We start from the raw sequence: 19,413 nt of genomic DNA, 5'->3' as shown, positions 1-19,413 counted from the left end.
TATTGTGCAGGACTGGAGCTCAGCCACTAGCAATGTTTTATTTTGTTTCAGTTCCTTAATGAATTGTCATACCACCAGAGCACAAAGAGCATGAAGTCTTGCTACGTACCAGTGCTCCAATAGTGATACCATCTGTGGCCTTAGCAGTGTTATTTAATACTTTGTTTTGGTTTTCTCTACCTGTAAAATATGATGAATGCTCGCCTGCCTTGGTGCAGGCATGGCAGCAAGGCACGGTTTCTAAAGGCCTCTCAGAATTGAAACAAAGGGACTCTTTTAGATCTGATGCCGGTCAGAGATAGTCATAGGCATGGCTTCTGTTTTGCTGCTGGACAAAGAAAGCTTAACTGACTGTAAGTGAAATAAAGAGCAATTATTTGTTATGTTTCCCATAGCAATAACAAACAGAACTGGAAGAATAATCCTCTGTATTTAAATAGCTTTAAAAAATGAAAGAATTTGATTGTTTTAGTTTTGATAACCTCTTTTACTCTAGGTCAGTATTACAACTGTGTATCCATCTCAAGTGTAATGTCTTTGCAAGTATTTTCTCTCCTGGGCCTTATAATATGCAGTTGAACTGGACCAAGTCTGTTTATTGCTTGTTGTAATTCTTATGTGAAATGTAAAAAGTTTCTGTGCCTGTGAAGTGTCTCCTGATTCCTGCTGGGTTCTCCTCAGCGCAGAAATGGGCATTTTCACCCTAAGAGAAGTGCAATCCCTGCTTTGCTTTTCCTGAAATAATTTTATTCGAGCTTTTATTGCCCCTCGCCTTACCGCGGTGGGGGCCCGGGGCACTTTTGGGGGTTATGTCCCTGGACGGGAGGGGGCGGTCCCGTGAAGCTCCGCAGCGTTATGTGGGAGCCGCGCGGGGGGCAGCCGAGGCCGGGCCCCCCTCACGGCGGAGCCCTCACAAGATGTCCGCCCCGCGGCCCGGCCGCCCGCCCCGACCCGGCGGGGAGTCCTGGCGCAGCGCTCCGGACTACAATTCCCAGCACGCCCCGCGGCAGCCGGAACCCCGTTTCTTCTCTCCTCCGCGCCTCGCTTGGCACTACACTTCCCAGCGGCAGTGCGGTGCGGCGGCAGGAGCCGCCTCTCGGGACAACACTTCCCAGGGAGCCCCGCGCGGCGGCGCCTTGAGTGCCGGGCGGCGTGCCTGCGCGCGGCATGCTGGGAGCTGTAGTCCGGCGGCTGCGTGCGCGCGCCGCGAGGCGGGCCGGGGCGTGTCCTGGGGGGTATATAGGCGGCCGGAGGGGTAGGGGTCTGCACTCTGCCGCCGCCGCCCCTGTCTCCAGCAGCTTCTATGCAATCCTCGGCCGTCGCCGCTGCCCCCTGCGTCGAGCCCGCGTCGGCCTCCCCGACTAGGTAGGGGCGGCGCGGGGCCGGCCCCGGGCCCGCTGTGTGCGTGTGGTGCCCCGGGGGGGGCGGTGGGGGTGAGGGGGCCGCTTCCCGTGCGGCTGACTGGGAACGGGGGGGTTGGGGGCAGCGGGCGGGCTTCCTTGGGACGAGGGGGGGGAGCGTGGGGGCCGGGGGGCGCTAGCTGGGCTCGGTGCCCCCTCACTTCCACCCCCCTCCCCCCGCGGGCGGTGGTACGTGCCGCCCCGCTCCGCCGCGGCCAGCTGGGCCCGCTCGGCTCGCGCCGAGCCACCACGTGACCCCTGCGCGGCTGCTGCCATCTTTGTTGGGGGCAGCCGACGCCGCCGCCGAACCTGCCCGGAGAGGGTGGGGGGGAGCGGTCACGTGGCGCGGGGCCGTCAGCCCGTGAGGAGCCGCCGGCGGGGTTTGGCGCCAAGGGCGGGGGCGGGGCGGCGGCGAGGCGGGAAGGGGCCATTGTCTGTGAGGGGCCGCCGGGCCTGTCACGGGCACGGCGTCCGCGGCTCGGCCTCTGTTCTAGCGTAAATAAACAAACAAATAACCCCCGGACCCTGGTTTAACGCGTATAAATGAATAAACAGCCCTCAGACGTCGACTTAACGCAAACAAATCAGAAAACAGCCCTCAGACTTCGGTTTAACGCGAATAAACAACCCTCAGTCTTTGATTTAGCACAAACAAATGAGTAAATAGCCCTCGGTCTTTGACTTAACACGCGTAAATACATAAACAACCCTCACTCTTTGACTTAACACGCATAAATAAGTAAATAACCCTCTCTCTTTGACGTAACACACATAAATAAATGAGTAAATACTCCTCAGTCTCTGACCTAACATAAATAAATACATAACCCTCCCTCTTTGAGTTAACACACGTAAATAAATCGATAAATAACTCCCGCGTGCACAACTAACTGACTAACCCCCCACCTTGTCGCTCTCCCCAAAACGCTGAGGACTGGCGGCGGTGGCTGGGCACGGGTAACCCGCTACGGCCCCTGGCCTCGCGCCTCCGCCCGCGCTGTGACGACGCTCACGCCCTGCTGCTCCTGTCCCTTGCAGGATGGAAGAGGAACTGGCCGCCCCCTCCACCTCCGCCGACAAAGCAGACGGGTGAGCGGGGCTCCGGGTGCTGCTGGGATCTTGATGAGGGAGGTGGCGCTGGGGGGCCCTCACCTGGGACAGGTGTGGGGCTCTCCTTGTCCTGCTGTCCTGTGGGCATCTGCTTATGTCCCGTCCTGAGGTACGGGGTGGGAACGTGCCCTCTGCAGCACCCTGCTTGAGGTGCACTGAACTGAAACCGAGGCTCACGTCCATCCGTCTCCTCGGGTGCATCGTCAGAAGCCGTAACTTGCACTTACTGTTCTCTTCTTTCAGCTGGCAAAGCCCTGTGCACCACTGTGTTACATTGCTGTGCAGCCCCTGGTATATTTTATTGAGCATCCTTTGTCATGCCCAGGTCTGACACCCTCTTCGTGCAGCAGTTGTTAGAATTAACCTATTTGGCCTTGGGCATCAAAACTAAAAGCTGCTCCAGACTTTAAAATAAAATCTTGGTAGTGGCACTCGCTTTAATGTCTGCAGCTCACTTAAATTGAGCTGACTAGGTCTTGAGAGCTGGGTATGAATCTGACACGTACTTTTCTGATTACTATGGAAACTAACAATTCTGCATTTGATTTTCTCCTAGTATGGATGTGGATGGAGAATCCAAGAAACTATTGGGTTTAGGACAGAAACACTTGGTAATGGGGAATATTCCAGCTGCTGTTAATGCATTCCAGGAAGCTGCAAGCTTACTGTAAGTAGTAAAATGTTTTGTGTATTTTTGTAAGGACTGGCTTTCAGCTTGACTACGCTGATGTGGTTCATACAAGATTTAGGTTTTTACATTACGTATGTTGCCATATTTATAATGCAACTGAGGAGAGTGCTTAGGTGTAGGACAATACTGTAGTTGCTGTGTAATGTGGACAGCTTTTGTAATGATAATTGTTAGTGCAGTTCTGTAGGAAGGAAAAAGGATTTGAAATTTTATTTTGTCTCACATAGTTCTCATGTAGTCTGTTAATGTGAAAATAAAGGAGTCGTGTAACTTGTCCATTCTTCGCTACTCTTGATCAGTCCCCAAGGGTGATACGTCTTGGGTTTTTAGTTTAACTTGCTTTGCTGGATGCTTCTGAGATACAGCTCTAAATAAGTGAGAGGGACATTCGTCCATTGTTCGAAAATGGAAGACAAGCTTAGGAAACTGATTCTTCGTGTCCAGGAACTCTTAGCTTTAAAGTTCAGGTACCAAAACCTCCAAAACCAACAGAGGCAAATAATGCTTCATTACTTTTGTAGGGGTAAAAAATATGGTGAGACAGCGGATGAGTGTGCAGAAGCTTTTTTTTATTATGGAAAATCTCTCCTGGAGTTGGCAAGGTATGCTAACAGTTGCTCGTTTACGGTGCCTGTCCTTAAATGTATGGTACGCTTCCTTCAGGTGGTTTATAGCTGAACAGTAAGTAATGGGTGTGCATCTTTTCCAAAGAAATAGGAGTGACTGTCTTGAGAGGCTGTAACACTCAATTTCTGAGAGTGAAAAATGGTATCAGAAATAAAGCTTCTGGCAGAAAAACATTCCAAAGTAGCGTAGGTACTATCTGCTGTGGCTTGTTCACTGTTATTTAAGCAATGCTTTGTAGTAGCTGCATTTTTTAGGAACCATTTGACAAATATCCATACTTCTCTGGAGGGAAATGTTATTTACAATGTTAGTAAGTAAGTTTGTCTTCTAAGCACCTGTAACTGTCAAGGAAGCATGTAGCGTGTCAGGCATCCAGATCAGGAGTCTGGCTGGGGTAACAGTTTTGTCCTCGTATAGGCAGGGTTGTGCTAGAGCCTCGTATGCACAGAGTTACGCTGGGTGGAACAGGCTGTGGTGTTGTAGCTTCTGTGGTTAAAGTGGTGTAATTACAAGAGCCAAGGGATAACAAACTCTTATTCCCTTTAGAATGGAAAATGGTGTATTGGGAAATGCCTTAGAAGGGGTGCAGGTTGAAGAGGAAGGAGAGAAAGCTGAAGACGATTCCGCCTTACCGGCTGCTGATGGTATGTAAAGCGGTCGGTCGTGCCATGGAGGTACCGAGCTGCATTTTCTTGTCTAAATGGTCCAAGTCCTGAATGTTGAAATCCCAAGTAGTCAGAAGCATTCTGTTAAAACTCCTAGCAGCCAGAATGGACTATTTTGTTCTTCTAATCTTGCTTAAAGGTTGAACAAAACCTCCCAAACTTCTACGAGGAACTGATTGCATAAGCATGTGTGAAGGGTCACCAGATGTCTGTGTCCTGAAACACTGCGTTCAGACTTGCTTTCTTGAGCTTCAGTCAACTTGAACTGCTTCGTAACCTTGTGGCAGTACAGTGTCTGTAGTAGGACAGGTCAGTCTGTAAATAAAGTCCAAGGATGGTAACTATTTTATCCTACCTGCAGCTGGAGGTAATACAGGAATTCCTGTCGATCCAGACTCTTAAAGCACTGGCATCTCTTGCTTAGCTGTGACTAAAAAATGCTAGCGCGCAAAACTGCACACTGCTTGAGCGGCCGCTTGCAATAATTCAGTCTGGGGAAGGGGAAGGGATTTGCTTAGTTCAACTATGTTGGTTGCATCCTAATAGCTTGTGTTCTGAAAAGGAAGTTTTTAGGAGCGTCATTTAACTTGATGACAAACCAACACGCTGGCTGAGGGTCTGAGGGTGGTGTTGTCAGTGCCCGTTAATGTCTTTATCACTAAACTCGAAGAAATGTTTATGCTTCCTCAATCATGTAGAAGAAGCAAGGGAGGAGTTGAGAGAACAGGTATATAACGCCATGGGGGAAAAAGAAGAGGCCAAAAAGTCTACAGAAGGAACTCCAGTACTAACCGAGAAGGAAGTCAAAACGGAGGATGTGGAAATGGAAGACGGGACGGAAGAAAAGCCAAAGGAAGAAGCAACTGCTGACATGGACGTAAAGGTTGAAGAGGCTAAAGAGAAGGCAGAGGCTTCTGTGGAAAAAGAATTAATTTCAGAAGAGCAAAAGCAGCAGATGGCTGTGGAAAAGACGACTACAAAAGAGGAGGCAGCTGTGGAAGAGAAGGCAGTGGATAAAGAGCAGAATACAAAGCATGAAGAAGAGGTAGCAGAGGCAACTGAGGAGAAGGACAGGATGACAGAAGTGTCGGACAAGGAACCAAAGGCGGCTGTGGAAGAGGCTAAGTCCACAGAAGCACCTGTGGAAGAGAAAGGAGAGGCAGGAGAGCAGACAACAGAAGCAACAGAAAAAGAGGCAGCCGTCAAAAAGGGAGAGGCTATAGAAGGGCAGGCAGAGGCAGCCGTGGAAGAGAAGGCATTGTCACAAGAAGTGACAGCGGAAGGGCAGGCAGCCGTCACTGCGGAGCAGAAAGAAGCTGCAGAAGGGCAGGCAGAGGCAGCTGAGCAGAAGAAGGTGGAGGAGAAAGAGCCGGTAGAGACAGCTACAGAAGAGAAACCGGCTGAATCTAAAGAGACAGAGTCCTCAAAGGAACCAGTGCCCACAGAGGGCAACGAACCATCTAATGACGTGGAAGAAAAGGCTGAAGTAGCAGCTAAGGTAGAGAAAGAGGAAAAGAAAGATGACCTGATGGAAGAGGGAGAAGGTGCTAAGGTAGAAAAAGAAGAGAAAGATGACCTGATGGAAGAGGGAGAAGGTAACAGTGAGGAGAAAAGTACTTGTGGGTGGATGACTTGATGGATTTGGCTAACAATGGGTAAAGTGTTCCATTCAGAATTTTCTGTTTGCCTTAGAATAAGGAAAAGGCACTGTAAAGGGGCTCTTGGGGATTTTATATCCAAGTAACTGGTTTTGGTAAAGTTTCAAGGAACAGTGAATAGTCTCAGTTTTCTCTAGACTAACGCTTAACTAACTGCAAAGCAAATCTTGCTTTAAAGCAAACTTACAGCCCTGTGAGATCTGTAAGTAATGGCTAGGCTGGTGGAGAATCCTGAATGGATGTTCACTTGCATGCGTCTGGGTTTACTGCACTAACCTCCAAATAACTTGAAGCACACGTTGCCTCTGGTTATAACCGTATTTTAAAACAGTGGAGCAGGAAAATAAGAACAGCTGAATGCAAAACAAGATGGTAAATTTACTTTTCAGGGGGCAGGGAAGGAACTTTCCATTAGAGTCTTTCTGGTAGTAATTAAAAGTGACAATTTGGCTGGAGAACCTAAACTTAATTTGCCCTGGGACTTGAAGGCTTATTGCATCTAGTGCAGTCTTCCAGCTACCTAGCTTTTTCTGCCATTCTGCTTCCCTGCTTCATTATGGCTGTTGTCAGGATTACGTTAAGTTGCCTAGCAGAATGTGTACGCTTTGCTAACGTAGTACGTGCGTGGTCTTAGAAGGCCATTGCCTTCTGTGGGACAAGTTAATCAATAAACTGATAATTGCAGCTTGGCTTGTCAGCAGCTCAGCTGCACGGGAAGAGCCTTGTTGAGGAGTGGCAAGTCTTCAGACCGAACAGTTCTGTGTGCTGAGAGGGCTCGTGCTGCTCAGCACAGTGAACGCCGAGGGGTAAAGCAGTTCCTAGAGAGGTGTCTGGCCACAGTGACTGAAATGCAAACCAAGAGAATAGCTACCCACACTTTCTTGTCCTGCGAAAGGACTGAAATGAGGAATGTGAATTCAGAAATGGTCTTATCTGTACGCAGCTTGGCAGCTATCTTGCTGGAAACGCTTGTTATCTGTAGCATGAAGTCCAACAACTGACCAGTGCCTCCAGGGCTGCTCAGGATCCCACGGCTTCAGTGGGGGTTCACAATGCATTTGTGAGATCTGACTTCTAGGTAAGTTTCCGTTCTAGTATGAAGTTAAACTTAAATCAAGGACTAAGGTTGCCTTGAACTACCTTAGTCTACAGCGCTAACAATTTCAGCAAGATGGCTGCTGCTGGGAATCTAATGTTACCTGTGCCCTTCTCACATCCCACCTTTAACCTCTCCCTGGAAGGATAAGGGCTGGATAAAATATTCTGCCTGGCTCCATGTGAAGGAAGCATCGTAACAGCAAGTGTTCTCATTCAACTACTTTCCTTCTAGAAACAGAAGAATCTGAAGAGGAAGATAAAGAAAATGATAAAGCTGAAGATGATAAGGAGAATGAATTGACAGTGGAAGACAAGGTGAGACTGCTGAGCTCTGATATTGGCGCTCTTGCAGGAGTGTAATGTCTGTCTAAATGTCCCTTTAAGTTTGTAAAAGCTCGCTTGTGTTTCATTTAGTCCTGCATAGGAAATTACTTCTGTTTAGAAATCAGCATTGCCGAAGGAAGGGACATCATTATGCATAGTCTGTATTGTAGGACCTTCTTGTGTTTTTTCTTTCTGTGATCTTGTGTTTATTTAGCTAACACTGAAACAAATGCCTACAGTCTATAGGCTGGTAACGCGCCCTGGTAAATGCAGGGGTGGGCTTCAGCAGGGAGGGCTGCTTTAGCTTGTCACTACAGTTACTTATTTGAAACAGTTCTTTGTTGGTTTTTGTTGTTGTCTCACTGTACGCATTGAGTGCACCCAGTCCAGTAAGTAATGATCAAGATGGGGAATTCATGGAAACTGTTGTGCTGCTTAAATCTGAGGAGGTAGCTTGATGGAGCAGTTTGTACTGGAAGAAATCTGAGCCCTATCTGCATGTTGCTAAGCATGATAGACACCTGTCTTAACTAGAATACCTCTGTCTTAGACTACTCTAATGGAGCTCAAAAGCCTATTTAAAAAAAATAAAAGAACATCAATTTCTATTTTTTTTAAAAAAGGAACATTAAGTCCTTCAGTGATTAGCTTATCTTAATAGTAGTGTAAGCCCCTGTCTTATTCTCAGGATAATACTGGTGTTTGGTGCCCTGTTATTTCTGGGGAAGGCGGAGGGGAACGCTGCATCAACTGATGACATAAATGTGCATTTTTAGTCTTTACAGGAAAGTGAGGAGGAAGAAATTGGAAATCTTGAGCTAGCCTGGGACATGCTGGAGTTAGCGAAAGTCATCTACAAGAGGTAAAAAATCAAGCTGTAATTTGGTTGTCTGCGAGAGAGTGGGAGGGAGTCGGGAGGTGGTGTAGGCATAATGCTAGGTATTTAGGTGTTCTCATGGAAATGGCTTTTTTTCCTTGATTTAGAAAAGAAACGAAAGAAGCTCAGCTCCATGCAGCTCAGGCTCATCTAAAGCTAGGAGAAGTCAGCATTGAATCTGGTAAGCAGTGCTAATTCTTATGTCTAAAGTGCTGGGTTTCATTTTGTCACTTCCTATTTCGTACTTCAGAATGAGTAGAGGTAACTGCAGTCTGATAAGATGGAGGGGCACATATTTTTTCTAATTATAGTAGTACAGCCTCATGAGAAGCCTTTTTAATCGATGGATGAACAAGTGAGTTCCTTAAACAGGATATTCCATGCTATTCCAGAAGAGCAGGAGGAAGAGATGAGTAAGAAAGAGCTGGTGTTAGAGCAGAGCACGAGGCTGTTTCATAGACAGGGTTTGGTTAGCTTCAGAAATTGGGAAAGACTCTTTCCTTATGGAAGTACTCAGTCACTGAGCTCAGAGGGAAGTGTCAGGTGCCAAGCCACTTCTGGAACATAAAGACTGCAAATAAAAAATGGCTGATGCTATTGGACTTTCTAAAATAGTGTGGTACAGCTGGGAAAGACCCTGATGCACCAGGAAAGCATAGGTAGCAAGCCTCTGGTTTGTGCCTTCTAACATGTCTGTCTGCCCTTCACTTGAAAACGTGTTGTTTTTTTTTTTTATCTTACTAAATCAAAGTAGGGGTGTCATCTTCCTCTACAGTAAGCATTGGAAATAATGTGACAGGCTTCTGGACAAGGGTTACGAAGTGAGGGTTGTGTTTTGTGTCACTAGAGCACTCAGTGGGGTGCTGGACTGGAGAAGGTAGCAGGGGACTACTCACCTCCAGGTCAGCTGCAGTTCTGACCGGTTATATTCAACTCACGATAGGGAAAATAGCAGGATTAGTGTGCCTGGTTTTGACTTGGCTGTTTAGTTTATTGTGGTATTGTAAATAGACAAAGCACCTAGAGGAAATGGACTCAATCTTTTTCTGAGGGGAAGGCAGCGTTGGACTGTGAGCGCTGTCACCTGCTAATAGGAGAGCAGCCTGTAGCTGAGCTTAACTTACATTCCCTGGTACTTCTCTTCTTGGACTGTATGAAGTGGAATAAAATACGTAGCAACTGAATAAGGGTGTAGATGATGCTTAGATAAATGCGTGTTGTTTGTAAAGACCGTATGGCTTGCTCCTATAGAAAACTATGTGCAGGCTATAGAGGAGTTTCAGGCCTGTCTGGCCCTGCAGCAGAAATACCTGGAGGCTCACGACCGCCTGCTTGCCGAAAGCCACTACCAGCTGGCGCTGGCCTACCACTACAACAGCCAGTTCGACGAGGCAGTTCTGCAGTTTGGCAAATCCGTAGAAGTCATTGACAAGAGAATGGGTGAGTAGATGTCTGAAATGGCCTCGCAAAACAGAGAGCTTTCACAAATCAAAACTGACTTTGTTAATTGCCCTGAAAGCAATTACGTATGCTTATTACCTTGTCGTGCAGATGTTTGGTAACAGCCTATACTAACATCTGAACAGCCAAACAGCTCCTGTTGGTGGGCACTTGCCTCTGGGAATTGGTAACTGGACAGTGACTTTGTGTGGAGGGTGTTTTGCCATCGTAACGATGTCGTTCTAGCAATGCTTACTGAACGAATAAAGAAGGCAGAAAGCGGGTCCCCTGAAGATGAGAAGGAGATCGAAGAACTAAAAGGACTTCTCCCTGAAATCAAAGAAAAGATAGAGGATTCAAAGGAGTCTCAAAAGAGTGCAAGAGTAGCTGAGCTGGCACTGAAAGCAACTCTGGTTAGTACATCCTGCTGTTTCCTTTCAAGCAAAAATTCTTCCAGTGAGATTTGAAGTAAACCAGTTCAGATCAAGAAGAGAATTAAGGCAGCTGACATCTGAAAAGATTAATAGTAAATACGCTGAAATTAATAGCTCCAAACTAAACTGGACTTCGGTAGGCTACTAGAGTAATTAAATACGTAAAGGCTAGAAATGATAGTTAAGTCAAATGTGAGACTTAAATGAGTGTTACATCATTACGTGAACCTTTCTTCTGTCTATGCTGTATATAAGTGTAGAAGCAGAATGTAAAGTTAAGACATGGAGTTGGGTTTTCTTCCACTTTCGAAACCAGTACATTGGCCTTGTGTGAATAGATGGCAGAACGTGCTGCTTAGCTGGTGTTCTTCTGCTTTCCTTCAGGTTGGAACTACGTCTGGCTTTGCACAAAGTGAAGACAGTGGTTCGGTTTCCACAGTAAGTCGAACAAAGATAGATGTTGAAGAATTCATGTCTGCTTTAAAAATTGCTGTTTGCTGTTAGTGATGTGTCATTGTCTGTTTTGTAATAGATTCCAGTAAGAAAAGCAGCAGATGGAGCATCTCAGTGCGTTACAGACATCTCTCACCTGGTCAGGAAAAAGGTGAGTTCAGAAATGACCAGCTGAACAAACAGGGAGGTTAAGCCAGGGGTACTTTAACAACCTAATTGGATTTCTTAGCTTAAGGCTTTTCCTCAACTTAGTTCTGTAACACCTGGAAAAAGAAAAACACTCTAAAAGTAATAAGAGATTGTGTGTGAAACTCCTTTCCACTGGGAGCTAATCAGTCTGGGAACCATCCAGCCTTCAGGAGACTAGTTGGTGATGGTTCAGCGCTCTGCCTGACCCACACTGGTTTAACTTCAGAGCTGAATTGTGTGGCTTGTGGAGGTGTTCTGAACAAACGCCCTGCTCTGCTGAGAGCATGCAAGAAGAGCAGGGCAGTGTATAGATCTTGAAAATAATAATAAAAAAAAAGGCAATTAACCAGGCTGAATTGGATTCCCTTCTTTCCAAGTGGAAATGGAGAATTGGACTTGCAAAATACCAAAGCCAATCTAATGTATAGCCATGCTAAATTGCCTCTTAATGAGAAAATAAGATACTTTTAAAAGAACCTAGTGCTCAATGTATAGTGTTTTTTTTTTTTCCCCCAGAACTGATATTGCTAAAATTATCCCATATGGAATCTTGTTTTTTATATTGTATAGTGTTGTGGCGCAGCCTTGTCAGTTACATTAGCCTGTGTGAGAGTTCAGGTTTGCCTGGAGTGATTTTTACAATCACAGCAGTAACATGCTCCCCTGCCAAACTCTAACTAAGGATAATTCTGCATTATATATACTAGCACTTGAATAATATCCTACTGGTTATACTTTGTGATTGAGACCTTTGTTCCAAAGCTTCAGAGCTTTGTTTAAATCCTAATACTTCAGTATTTATCTTGAACCTGGCAAGTAGAGGTTGAGTAGATAATGTGCAATGACATCTAGATGCTAACTTTCTAAAAACGCTTAAATTTGTCCATAGTGAAGACTAAACAATTTTGTCCTCAGAGGAAACCAGAGGAGGAGACTCACCAGGGAGACAATGAAGCTAAGAAATCTAAACCAGAACCGGCTGTCAATGGTGGTGGTGGTGATGCTGCCCCCAGTGGAAATGAGGTTGCAGAAAAAATGGAAGAGGAGGTGGGCAGTAGAGTCAGGAGTTGGTGCCTTGTGTTTTGTTTTTTTTTTCCTTCCCCTTCTGTTAAGGAGTGGTTTTGTGCCTGGGTGGTTTTATTGCCTGCTGGTCTTCATGGGGCTTCCTGCACGACGGGGAGTATTCCAAGCTGACGGGATGCACGTTGTGCTGGGGTGTCTGACACCAAGTGAGCTGGGCAGATAACAGGCTGCGCAGCTGACGGGTGGGACAGGAACGTGTGTGCTGGGGCTCTGGGGTTTGTTGGGCTGAACTACAGCACAGGGCCTGTTACTGCAGCAGAGTGCTCCAGGGTTTTAATGTTGCTCACCTGGGCTACAATTGTTAACGTCTGTTGTGGTTCTGGGCTCTGAAGACCAGCAAAGCATGCCTAGTTTCGTTTTCAAACTGCAAAAACGGTGAACTGCTGCATGAATTGATGCTGTAATGCGGTGTTTTGTTTTGTTTCTTAAATCAAATCTTTCTCTTTTCTTTTAGACAGAGAAGAGGCCACAAGCAGAATCAGGGGCTACAGTTGAAAGCACAGTATGATAATTCTTTAACCTTGGACACTCCTCTCCTTACAAGGAAAATGGTTTTGTATATAGTGTATTTTTTCACTTTTTGGCAACTTTTGTATGACTTCAATAAAGATTGTAAGCAAATGGTCCTTGTTTTACCCTTCCCATTAAAAGCTCCCTGCTTTGCTCCTCATGGCCCTGGGGGTGCAGATCTTCCCCCCTGACCGCTGCTGGGCTCCCTGCTCCTGGGCAAAGCCTGGCCCGCTGCTGTGGCACCTCCCCGGGCCCTGGGGGTGTTGGGGAGGTGTGATAAGAGCTTGTCTGGCCCCTGCAGCCAGTGCGGGTTTTCAGCCTGGCCTGCTCAACCTCCACGTGTGCCCTTCTGCTCTGCCAGAACATGTGTTCACACGGGAGCAGGGGTTGGTGGCACCTTGCAAGCACTTTGGTGGTGCTTCCCCTGCCCTGAAGCCCTTCCCAGGGGTGTTTGTGCTGGAGATCGTGTTCCCTGCCTCCCTTCTGGCTTGCGCTGGGCAAATTGCTGCATTGGCCACGTTCACGGTGGCTGGGACGAGAGCACAGAGGTGGCCACAATTTAGACCTGAAGTTTTGCAGTGTTTCAGTGCTGGGCGTGAATTTCTGCATCAGGGCTGGGGCAGGGGCCCTGCTCTGCCCACCTGCACTTGCAGGACCTGGTGGTGGAGGGGGCGTGTGCCCCCAGCCCTCTGCCTGTCGTGGGGGGACAGGTACATTTGTCGAAAAAGAAAGCTGAGAAGTGAAGAGCAGCAGGGGAAGCCGTTTATTAAACACCCAGCACAGGGCCTCCAGTGTGGGGGGGAAATCTTGCCGTGGTTTTTGCTGCTTCCTGGCTTGAGCCGTGGGTACAGCCTGTGAAGCTTCTAAAAGTGGCTGGGGATGTGTCTGGTGGGGTAAGCAGCAGGGAAAGGGGGGTGAGAAGAAAAGTTGTGCCTCTCTGTGCCTCCTGCTGTTCCCCAGGCTGACCAGGACAAAATGACCCCGGTGTGTGGGCAATGACAATGCATGCCACCCCGCCCCTGCTGCCAAAATTCCCAGCGCCTCCTTGGTCCCAGGATGGCCCCATGCACATCCCTCAACCACCACCACTCCCCAGCTGGCCCCAAGCCTGCAGCTGTAACAGCTTTTGCCATCCCGTTATCACTCTGGTGATTAGTAACGCCCCGATTTCCTGCTCCAGCCCGTCCCCATCTCACCTCCGGGGGGGGTCGTGCTCTGCTGGCGGCTCCCGAGCAGGAGGGGGGTCCTCCAGGGCTGCCATGGGGATGCCAGGGAGGCTGGGGGCGGCGGGCAGGCGGCTGGGGGCTGGGGGGCTGCCTGGCCCCAGGGCTGGTCCCGGAGGCTCCTGGGGAAGGAGAAACCTGGCGTTAATGGGACTGGGAAGAGGGGCTGTGGTCACAGAGCATATCATGCCCACAGTTCAGCACCTGGGGGGGGGAATACATCCTGCTGCAGCCAAGGAAGCAAATGCTGAACCAGTACCCTGGAAATCCCCCTCCCGAGGCGAGGGGCTCCTCTGCACCCAGGGACGACGCTCTTACCGTGACAAACCCTGGCAGAGACCGGGCTGGTGGGAGCTGGGGGCATGGGAGGACCGGGGGGATCGCCCGCGGCCCCGTCCCCTCCGCCTGGCGTCTCAGCATCCCCACCTCTGCCTGCAGCTGGGCCAGGTCCTCCGCGTGCTGCTGGGCCGCCAGCGAGCCTGGGGATGGTGGCTCGTCACCGTGGTGCTCATCTGGCTGCCAGCCCAGAGGCAGCAGGGTGCTGTGGGGAGGCAGTCAGTGGGTGCCCCGTCTCCCAGTCACCTACTGGCATCAGCTCGCCTCGCCTTCCGGACCTTCAGTGCCAGGAGCTCGTCCTCCAGCCGCTGGTTCTCCAGCTCCACGGCCAGCAGCACCGTGTCAAGGTCCTGCGTGCCGGCCCTGGGGCGCTCTGATGGCATGGCCGGGGGCGCCTCAGTGGGGACAGGGGGCCACGACCCCAGGCTGGGATCTGCACTGGGGCTGCCACTTACCCGTCCGCCGCGCTGCCCTTTTCTCCAGCGCCGTGGCCTCCACCTGGAGGTCGAGCAGCTGAGCCAGGATGGCCACATCATGGCCACCACTGCGCAGGTAGGACAGCATCAGGGCCCTGCCATGGCACCAGTGTCAGCTGCAGGGCGGGGGGGGGGGGGGGGGGGGGGGGTCTCCACTGGGCACCTGGATGCCCACCCACCCTCGGCTCTCACCTGGCCTCAGCAGCGAGCGGCCCAGCGGGTGGCAGGAGGGCGCTGAGGTGTAGGGCGGTCCTGGGATGGAAATGGGCCATCTGGGGGCAAAGGCCCCTTTTTGGGGAGCAGCCTGGGCACTTCCCCCGGAGGGGTGCTGAGCCCTGCTCGCCCTTGGTGGGACTCACCCTCCGTGCGGGTGTCCGGCCTCACCCCGCAGTGCCTCTGGGGATCGCCTGGGCTTCGGCCGCAGCTGCTCATCCGCCAGCACCGCCAGGCGCCGGCACAGCCCTGCGGGGTGGCAAAACGTGTTACTCTCCCCCCCCCCCCCCCCCCCCAGGAACCACAGCCCCATCACCCCAAAACCTCTGCCAGTGCCTACCTGCTCTCTGCTGCTCCAGCTGCTGGGTCCTCGCCCGGATTTCAGCCATGTGCTGCTTGTGGGCTTCCAGCAGCTCCGGTGCCCGCAGGTGCCCCTGTGGCAGGGCCGGCCGCTGGCTGGGCTCTCCCTGCAGCACAGGGGGAGGCGGTGGGCAGGAGGCACGAGCCCCACAGGGCTGGGGACAAAGCCTGCACCCCGCTGTGGGTGAGTGGAGCTGGTGAGGTGGGCGTACCTGCTTTGTCAGCCCGCTGGCAGCAGGCTGCTGGGTGCTGTGGCCACCAGGCTCGGTGGCACGGAGCAGGGCCCTCTCGCGGGGTGTGAGGATGTCCCCCAGGGGCGCCCCCCGGGCTCGTCTCGGCCCCCGTGCTCCCAGCATGGCCGGAGGGAGCCCAGAAAGCAGGAGGAGATGGTGTTGCTCGGCACGGTCTCCATTCTGGGACATCCCAACCTCAGGGAGGTAAACAAGAAGGCAAAAAAAAAAAAAAAAAAAAGCTGAATACCATAAACTTTTCTGACTTTCCCAAACTAAGTACTGACGGTTGCAGCATCCCCCATCTCAGAGTGGGATGCATCCAGCTGACGCCAGCAGGACACCCCATTTCCTCACCCACGTCCCCATCCCCACGCCTGACCCAACCTCGCGGTACCGAGGGGTCCTGAAGCCTCCTCGCCCTGCCCGGGTCCCCCCTGGGGCCATGGGAGCTGCTGTCCCTCGGTGTCCCAACGCAGAGCCGCTCCTGGTGTGCCCGCAGCAGCGGCCGGGAGCTGAACACCATGCGGCAGCTGGGGCAGGTGAAGGCTCCTGCGCCCGGCATCGGGCACCCTGCCGAAAGAACACCCAAATCGCACCCGTGTGAGCCCGGCCCGGGTCAGGGTCCCTCCTCTGGCTGGGGCTGCCGCACTGACCTGCTCGGGGTGAGGTGGCTGTGGCGGTGTTTGGTTGCCAAGGTGGGACGGGAGGTGCTGAGGTGCTGGGCAGGCCCTGCCCAGGCTGGCAGTGAGGGCGGTGGTGCAGGGCTGGCAGGGCCAACAGCTCCCAGAGCCTGTCAGGACCATTACGGTGCTGCGTGTCCAGGAAATACCACTGCTGCCTCTGTGGGGCTGGAGCCCCTGGCCTTGTCCCACCCCAACCCGCTGCAGAAACCACCCTCACCTGCAGTTAACAGCCCATCAGCCTCAGCCCCTTCCATCTTGGCCCGTTTCAGACCTTTCCCCACCCCGCGAAGCGCCCTGCCTCACACCCGGCCTTCCCGTGCTTTGCCCTGCAGCCATCCCCTGCTGGCTGGCTCTTCAGCTGCCACCTCCATAACTTAGCTCCCAGGGGTTCCTCAGCCATGTTCCCCTCAGCACCGCCCTCAGTCCCGGCCCTGCTTTACGAGCCCTGAGGCGAGGAGCGCCCGCTGGCTCTTCTCAGTGGTGGCGGCCTCCCTCCCGCCTCACCCCTGACACCAGGCACAGGCCCTCAGCAATTCGCTTCAGAAAAACCCACTCTGCTGCCTGATGTTCCCCAAAGCAAGCCCGTACCTTCGCAGTACTTTCACCGGCATTTGAACCCCACAAGGCCTGTCAGAGGACAGAGGCAGGGAAGCTGAAAGGAGCCGGGCCTCAAGGGCCCATGAGGCACCTCAGGCTTTGGTGTCCCTGCCCCAGGCAGAGCCCTGATGTGAGCCAGGAATCAGAGCAATCCCCTGCTGCTTTTCAACAGCCCATTACATGCGGACTTGTTTTAAACTTACCTAGCTTATTGACAATAATCCGTTCTCGTAATTTTTACACCTAACTTCCTACATCAGGGAGGGGGCAGCAGCAGCACATTGAACCCATACAGCTTTTACAGACAGGTCACATTTGAAAGGAGCCGAGTGGTACGACCTTTAAAAAGAATCAGATTATCTGTGAAATGTCTTACAGGAGCCCGAGAGCACTCCCCAGCAGACCCAGTGACTTGAGAGCAGCTTCCAGCCAGCAGGGATGAAGAAATACCTGCTGCCAGCCCGCCTCACAGGCAGGAGGTTAACATCAGTGTCCAAGTGAGAATGTGAGCTAAAAGCACAGCTAGAACAGCATACATCTGCTAGAAATGTTCCCTCGAGTACCGATGCAGAGACATGGCTAAGCACCATAATTTCATTACACATCTATCCTTTCTGCCTGACCAGCAGGAGTGGATTGAAAAACAAGACCAATGGTGAAATCCTGCCCCTGCTGAAGGCAGACTGTCCCCCTCAGTTCGGTGAGACCAGGATTTCTTATTTGATGTGCAACTCCATCCAACCAACCTGCAAACAGTGGACAACCATGCGAATACTTTCCGATCCAAAATGTTTGTGTACAAGCTGAACTTAAAACAGACAGTGAAATAGCTTAGGCCACAACTGAGTTGTTTGTAAAATCCTTTTTAATCTAATAGAAATGTTTTCATGAATTTTTAAAAAAGATTTCAATGAAAACAGCTTTGGATTCAGACATACCCTTGCCATGTTGTGAACATAAACAGCAGCATTGCACTAGGAACAGGAAGTGACACCGACCAGTCGAGCTTCACTATTTTGTATGAAGCGGAAAAAAAAGCAAACTGCTTTAGTGGAAGATAATTCAAATTATTTTAATTTTTTTGTAAAAAAAGACAAAACCAAATATGGGCTATCATCTCACCATTGTCTTCCCTCTCCCCTTTTAAAGGAAGAATTTAGCTTCTGCAGTCTGAGCACTACAGCAATGTTTGCCAAGTGGAAAAAATACAGTGGGAGAAGCAGCTATTTAACCCCAGTACTATTAGAACCCCAAAGTTGCAAGTCCCTTTAGAGGAAAGCTTTTCTTACATAAGAAAGACAATTAGAATTGGCAAACTGATGCAAAATATTTATTCCAAGTTAGTTATTTTTGATGCAGTAGTTTTTCCCCCTCATACAGACTCAATGTGATAGTCACTTTTTTAAATCTGTAAATAATGTTATCAAAATAATCTTAATCTTTGAAATCTCACAAAAAATTTATATTTTACAATCCACCCTGAATATCAAGGCTGCAAGAAGAAGAACACAAACAATTCCTATATCCAAATATTTTACAGCTGTACCCAAAAAAAGAAAACCACAAACGCCTGGTTAAGTGATGAAGCTCCCCGAGCCGCCAAAAAAAAATAAAATAAAAAATTCATGTTATTAGCATTAATTTAACATAATTAGAACTTCAATAGCCATTTTGTCATTGACAATGATTGTTTTAGCACATTGTTACCGCACGACATTATGTAATGCAGGCGGCACTGTTAGAAGCTTGTTGTTGCAAAGATCAGTCAGTCACTGGTATCCTGCTTACAAGACTGAACTTGTGCACTGCCCCACAAGGGATTTTTGTCAAAATTTTGCTAGCTGCACAAACTTCTATAAGCATTAGGGCAAAACCAAAAGAAAAAGCTAAAGAAGCCAATTTCTCTCTTCTTTGGGATACAATTATTTCCCTTGTGCATGAAGTATCAACAACAGAAGAAAAAACTGAACAGACTGGAGACAGAATAAACTCTGTTTAGTTTATACAACCCCAAACACATGTTGAACTATGAACTGAGTTTATTGGGTTGATTTTATTTATTTCAATTTTCTTGTGCCCAGTCTCAGGCATCGTCATCTGAAGTTTCACTGCTACTAGTTTCTGTGTCTGAGTCCTCAATCTTTGTCTTAAAAGTGCTTCTCCAGTGGAACAACAGGCTGGAGCCGCGGCCCTGAAGAAATCCATTCTTCCCAAATCCGTTTCTTCTTCGCTGTAGGAATGAAAGCAAGTTTTAAAATAAGCACGAGTATGGAGAATAACTGTCCCATGCCATCTGTGGACATCAGTTATATGTTTAACTGTATATACACATGGTCTGTATGGATAATTTAGAGTCATTAATTGGACTACAATTTCATTAGTTGTCTTCTACACTACAGGAGATGTGTAAGAAGGGAAAGGGTGAAGAACAGTCACAAGTAGCAGGAGTTTGAAACATACCTGCTCTGATTTAATTTGGAACTCTTTGAGCTCATCCTCCGTGAGGGGAAGGTAATTCTCATCATTTTCAGGATATTCCTGCCATCCCATTTCTTTCAATAACCTGATTTGTGGAAAAAGGGCATAGGAATTAAAGCAAGGGAACAAAGGCAAAGGAGAGAACGGTTTGTCCATGAAGCACAAGGTTCTGTACTGCATTACTTCAAATTCACCAGGGAATCTTCTGTATCACAGACCACTTCAACAATGCTTAGTGTTTACCCAACATTTTTC

The 19,413-nt window shown here is 49.5% G+C and overlaps 3 protein-coding genes across 7 annotated transcripts in view; 1 reads left to right on the top strand and 2 right to left on the bottom strand.

Moving 5' to 3' along the window:
- The first annotated feature begins 1,186 nt into the window (after positions 1 to 1,186).
- NASP (nuclear autoantigenic sperm protein) lies at positions 1,187 to 12,670 on the top strand. 3 transcript variants are annotated; one of them, XM_080602226.1, is made up of 15 exons: positions 1,187 to 1,365; positions 2,439 to 2,489; positions 3,067 to 3,177; positions 3,723 to 3,803; positions 4,375 to 4,472; positions 5,192 to 6,088; positions 7,482 to 7,564; positions 8,350 to 8,435; positions 8,558 to 8,631; positions 9,702 to 9,890; positions 10,137 to 10,303; positions 10,709 to 10,762; positions 10,857 to 10,928; positions 11,882 to 12,013; positions 12,504 to 12,670. In XM_080602226.1, the coding sequence occupies exons 1-15, from the start codon at positions 1,304 to 1,306 to the stop codon at positions 12,555 to 12,557; spliced, it is 2,211 nt and encodes a 736-aa protein (XP_080458352.1). In that variant the 5' UTR covers positions 1,187 to 1,303; the 3' UTR covers positions 12,558 to 12,670. The 3 variants fall into 3 exon arrangements, with proteins under 3 accessions (XP_080458352.1, XP_080458354.1, XP_080458353.1); XM_080602227.1 differs by having other exon boundaries at positions 1,225 to 1,365; positions 2,333 to 2,489; XM_080602228.1 differs by lacking the exon at positions 11,882 to 12,013.
- A 143-nt stretch (positions 12,671 to 12,813) lies between these two features.
- Positions 12,814 to 17,394, bottom strand: CCDC17 (coiled-coil domain containing 17). Of its 2 annotated transcripts, none has more exons than XM_080602242.1 (12): positions 16,301 to 17,394; positions 16,054 to 16,190; positions 15,785 to 15,970; positions 15,380 to 15,595; positions 15,148 to 15,274; positions 14,954 to 15,056; positions 14,787 to 14,846; positions 14,574 to 14,689; positions 14,369 to 14,491; positions 14,101 to 14,261; positions 13,756 to 13,904; positions 12,814 to 13,444 (listed from the first exon to the last, which is right to left on the bottom strand). In XM_080602242.1, the coding sequence occupies exons 1-12, from the start codon at positions 16,335 to 16,337 to the stop codon at positions 13,423 to 13,425; spliced, it is 1,437 nt and encodes a 478-aa protein (XP_080458368.1). In that variant the 5' UTR covers positions 16,338 to 17,394; the 3' UTR covers positions 12,814 to 13,422. The 2 variants fall into 2 exon arrangements, with proteins under 2 accessions (XP_080458368.1, XP_080458369.1); XM_080602243.1 differs by having other exon boundaries at positions 15,795 to 15,970; positions 16,672 to 17,394.
- A 133-nt stretch (positions 17,395 to 17,527) lies between these two features.
- Positions 17,528 to 19,413, bottom strand: part of GPBP1L1 (GC-rich promoter binding protein 1 like 1) — a 33,786-nt gene continuing 31,900 nt past the window's right edge. For both annotated transcript variants that reach the window (XM_080602246.1, XM_080602245.1), the window contains exons 11-12: positions 19,141 to 19,243; positions 17,528 to 18,910 (exon numbers count right to left, since the gene is read on the bottom strand). In XM_080602246.1, coding sequence (XP_080458372.1) covers positions 18,764 to 18,910; positions 19,141 to 19,243 — 250 coding nt within the window. In that variant the 3' untranslated portion in view covers positions 17,528 to 18,763. The remainder of the gene's footprint in view (positions 18,911 to 19,140; positions 19,244 to 19,413) is intronic.

Source organism: Anser brachyrhynchus, assembly GCF_964034855.1.
Source record: "Anser brachyrhynchus genome assembly, chromosome: 8".
Lineage (NCBI taxonomy): Eukaryota > Metazoa > Chordata > Aves > Anseriformes > Anatidae > Anser > Anser brachyrhynchus.
The sequence above is the reverse complement of the archived record's forward strand: the minus strand, read 5'-3'. Positions and strand labels throughout refer to the sequence as shown.

Bases quoted from the DNA above. Each gene is read 5' to 3' on its own strand.
- NASP (XM_080602226.1), top strand. From the start codon at position 1,304: ATGCAATCCTCGGCCGTCGCCGCTGCCCCCTGCGTCGAGCCCGCGTCG. The intron at 3,804-4,374 runs GTATGCTAACAG...TATTCCCTTTAG, and splicing joins TCTCTCCTGGAGTTGGCAAG to AATGGAAAATGGTGTATTGG. The intron at 12,014-12,503 runs GTGGGCAGTAGA...CTTTTCTTTTAG, and splicing joins CAGAAAAAATGGAAGAGGAG to ACAGAGAAGAGGCCACAAGC.
- CCDC17 (XM_080602242.1), bottom strand. From the start codon at position 16,337: ATGGAAGGGGCTGAGGCTGATGGGCTGTTAACTGCAG. The intron at 15,971-16,053 runs GTCAGTGCGGCA...TTCTTTCGGCAG, and splicing joins AGCCACCTCACCCCGAGCAG to GGTGCCCGATGCCGGGCGCA. The intron at 14,262-14,368 runs GTAGGTGACTGG...CACCATCCCCAG, and splicing joins GGCGAGGCGAGCTGATGCCA to GCTCGCTGGCGGCCCAGCAG.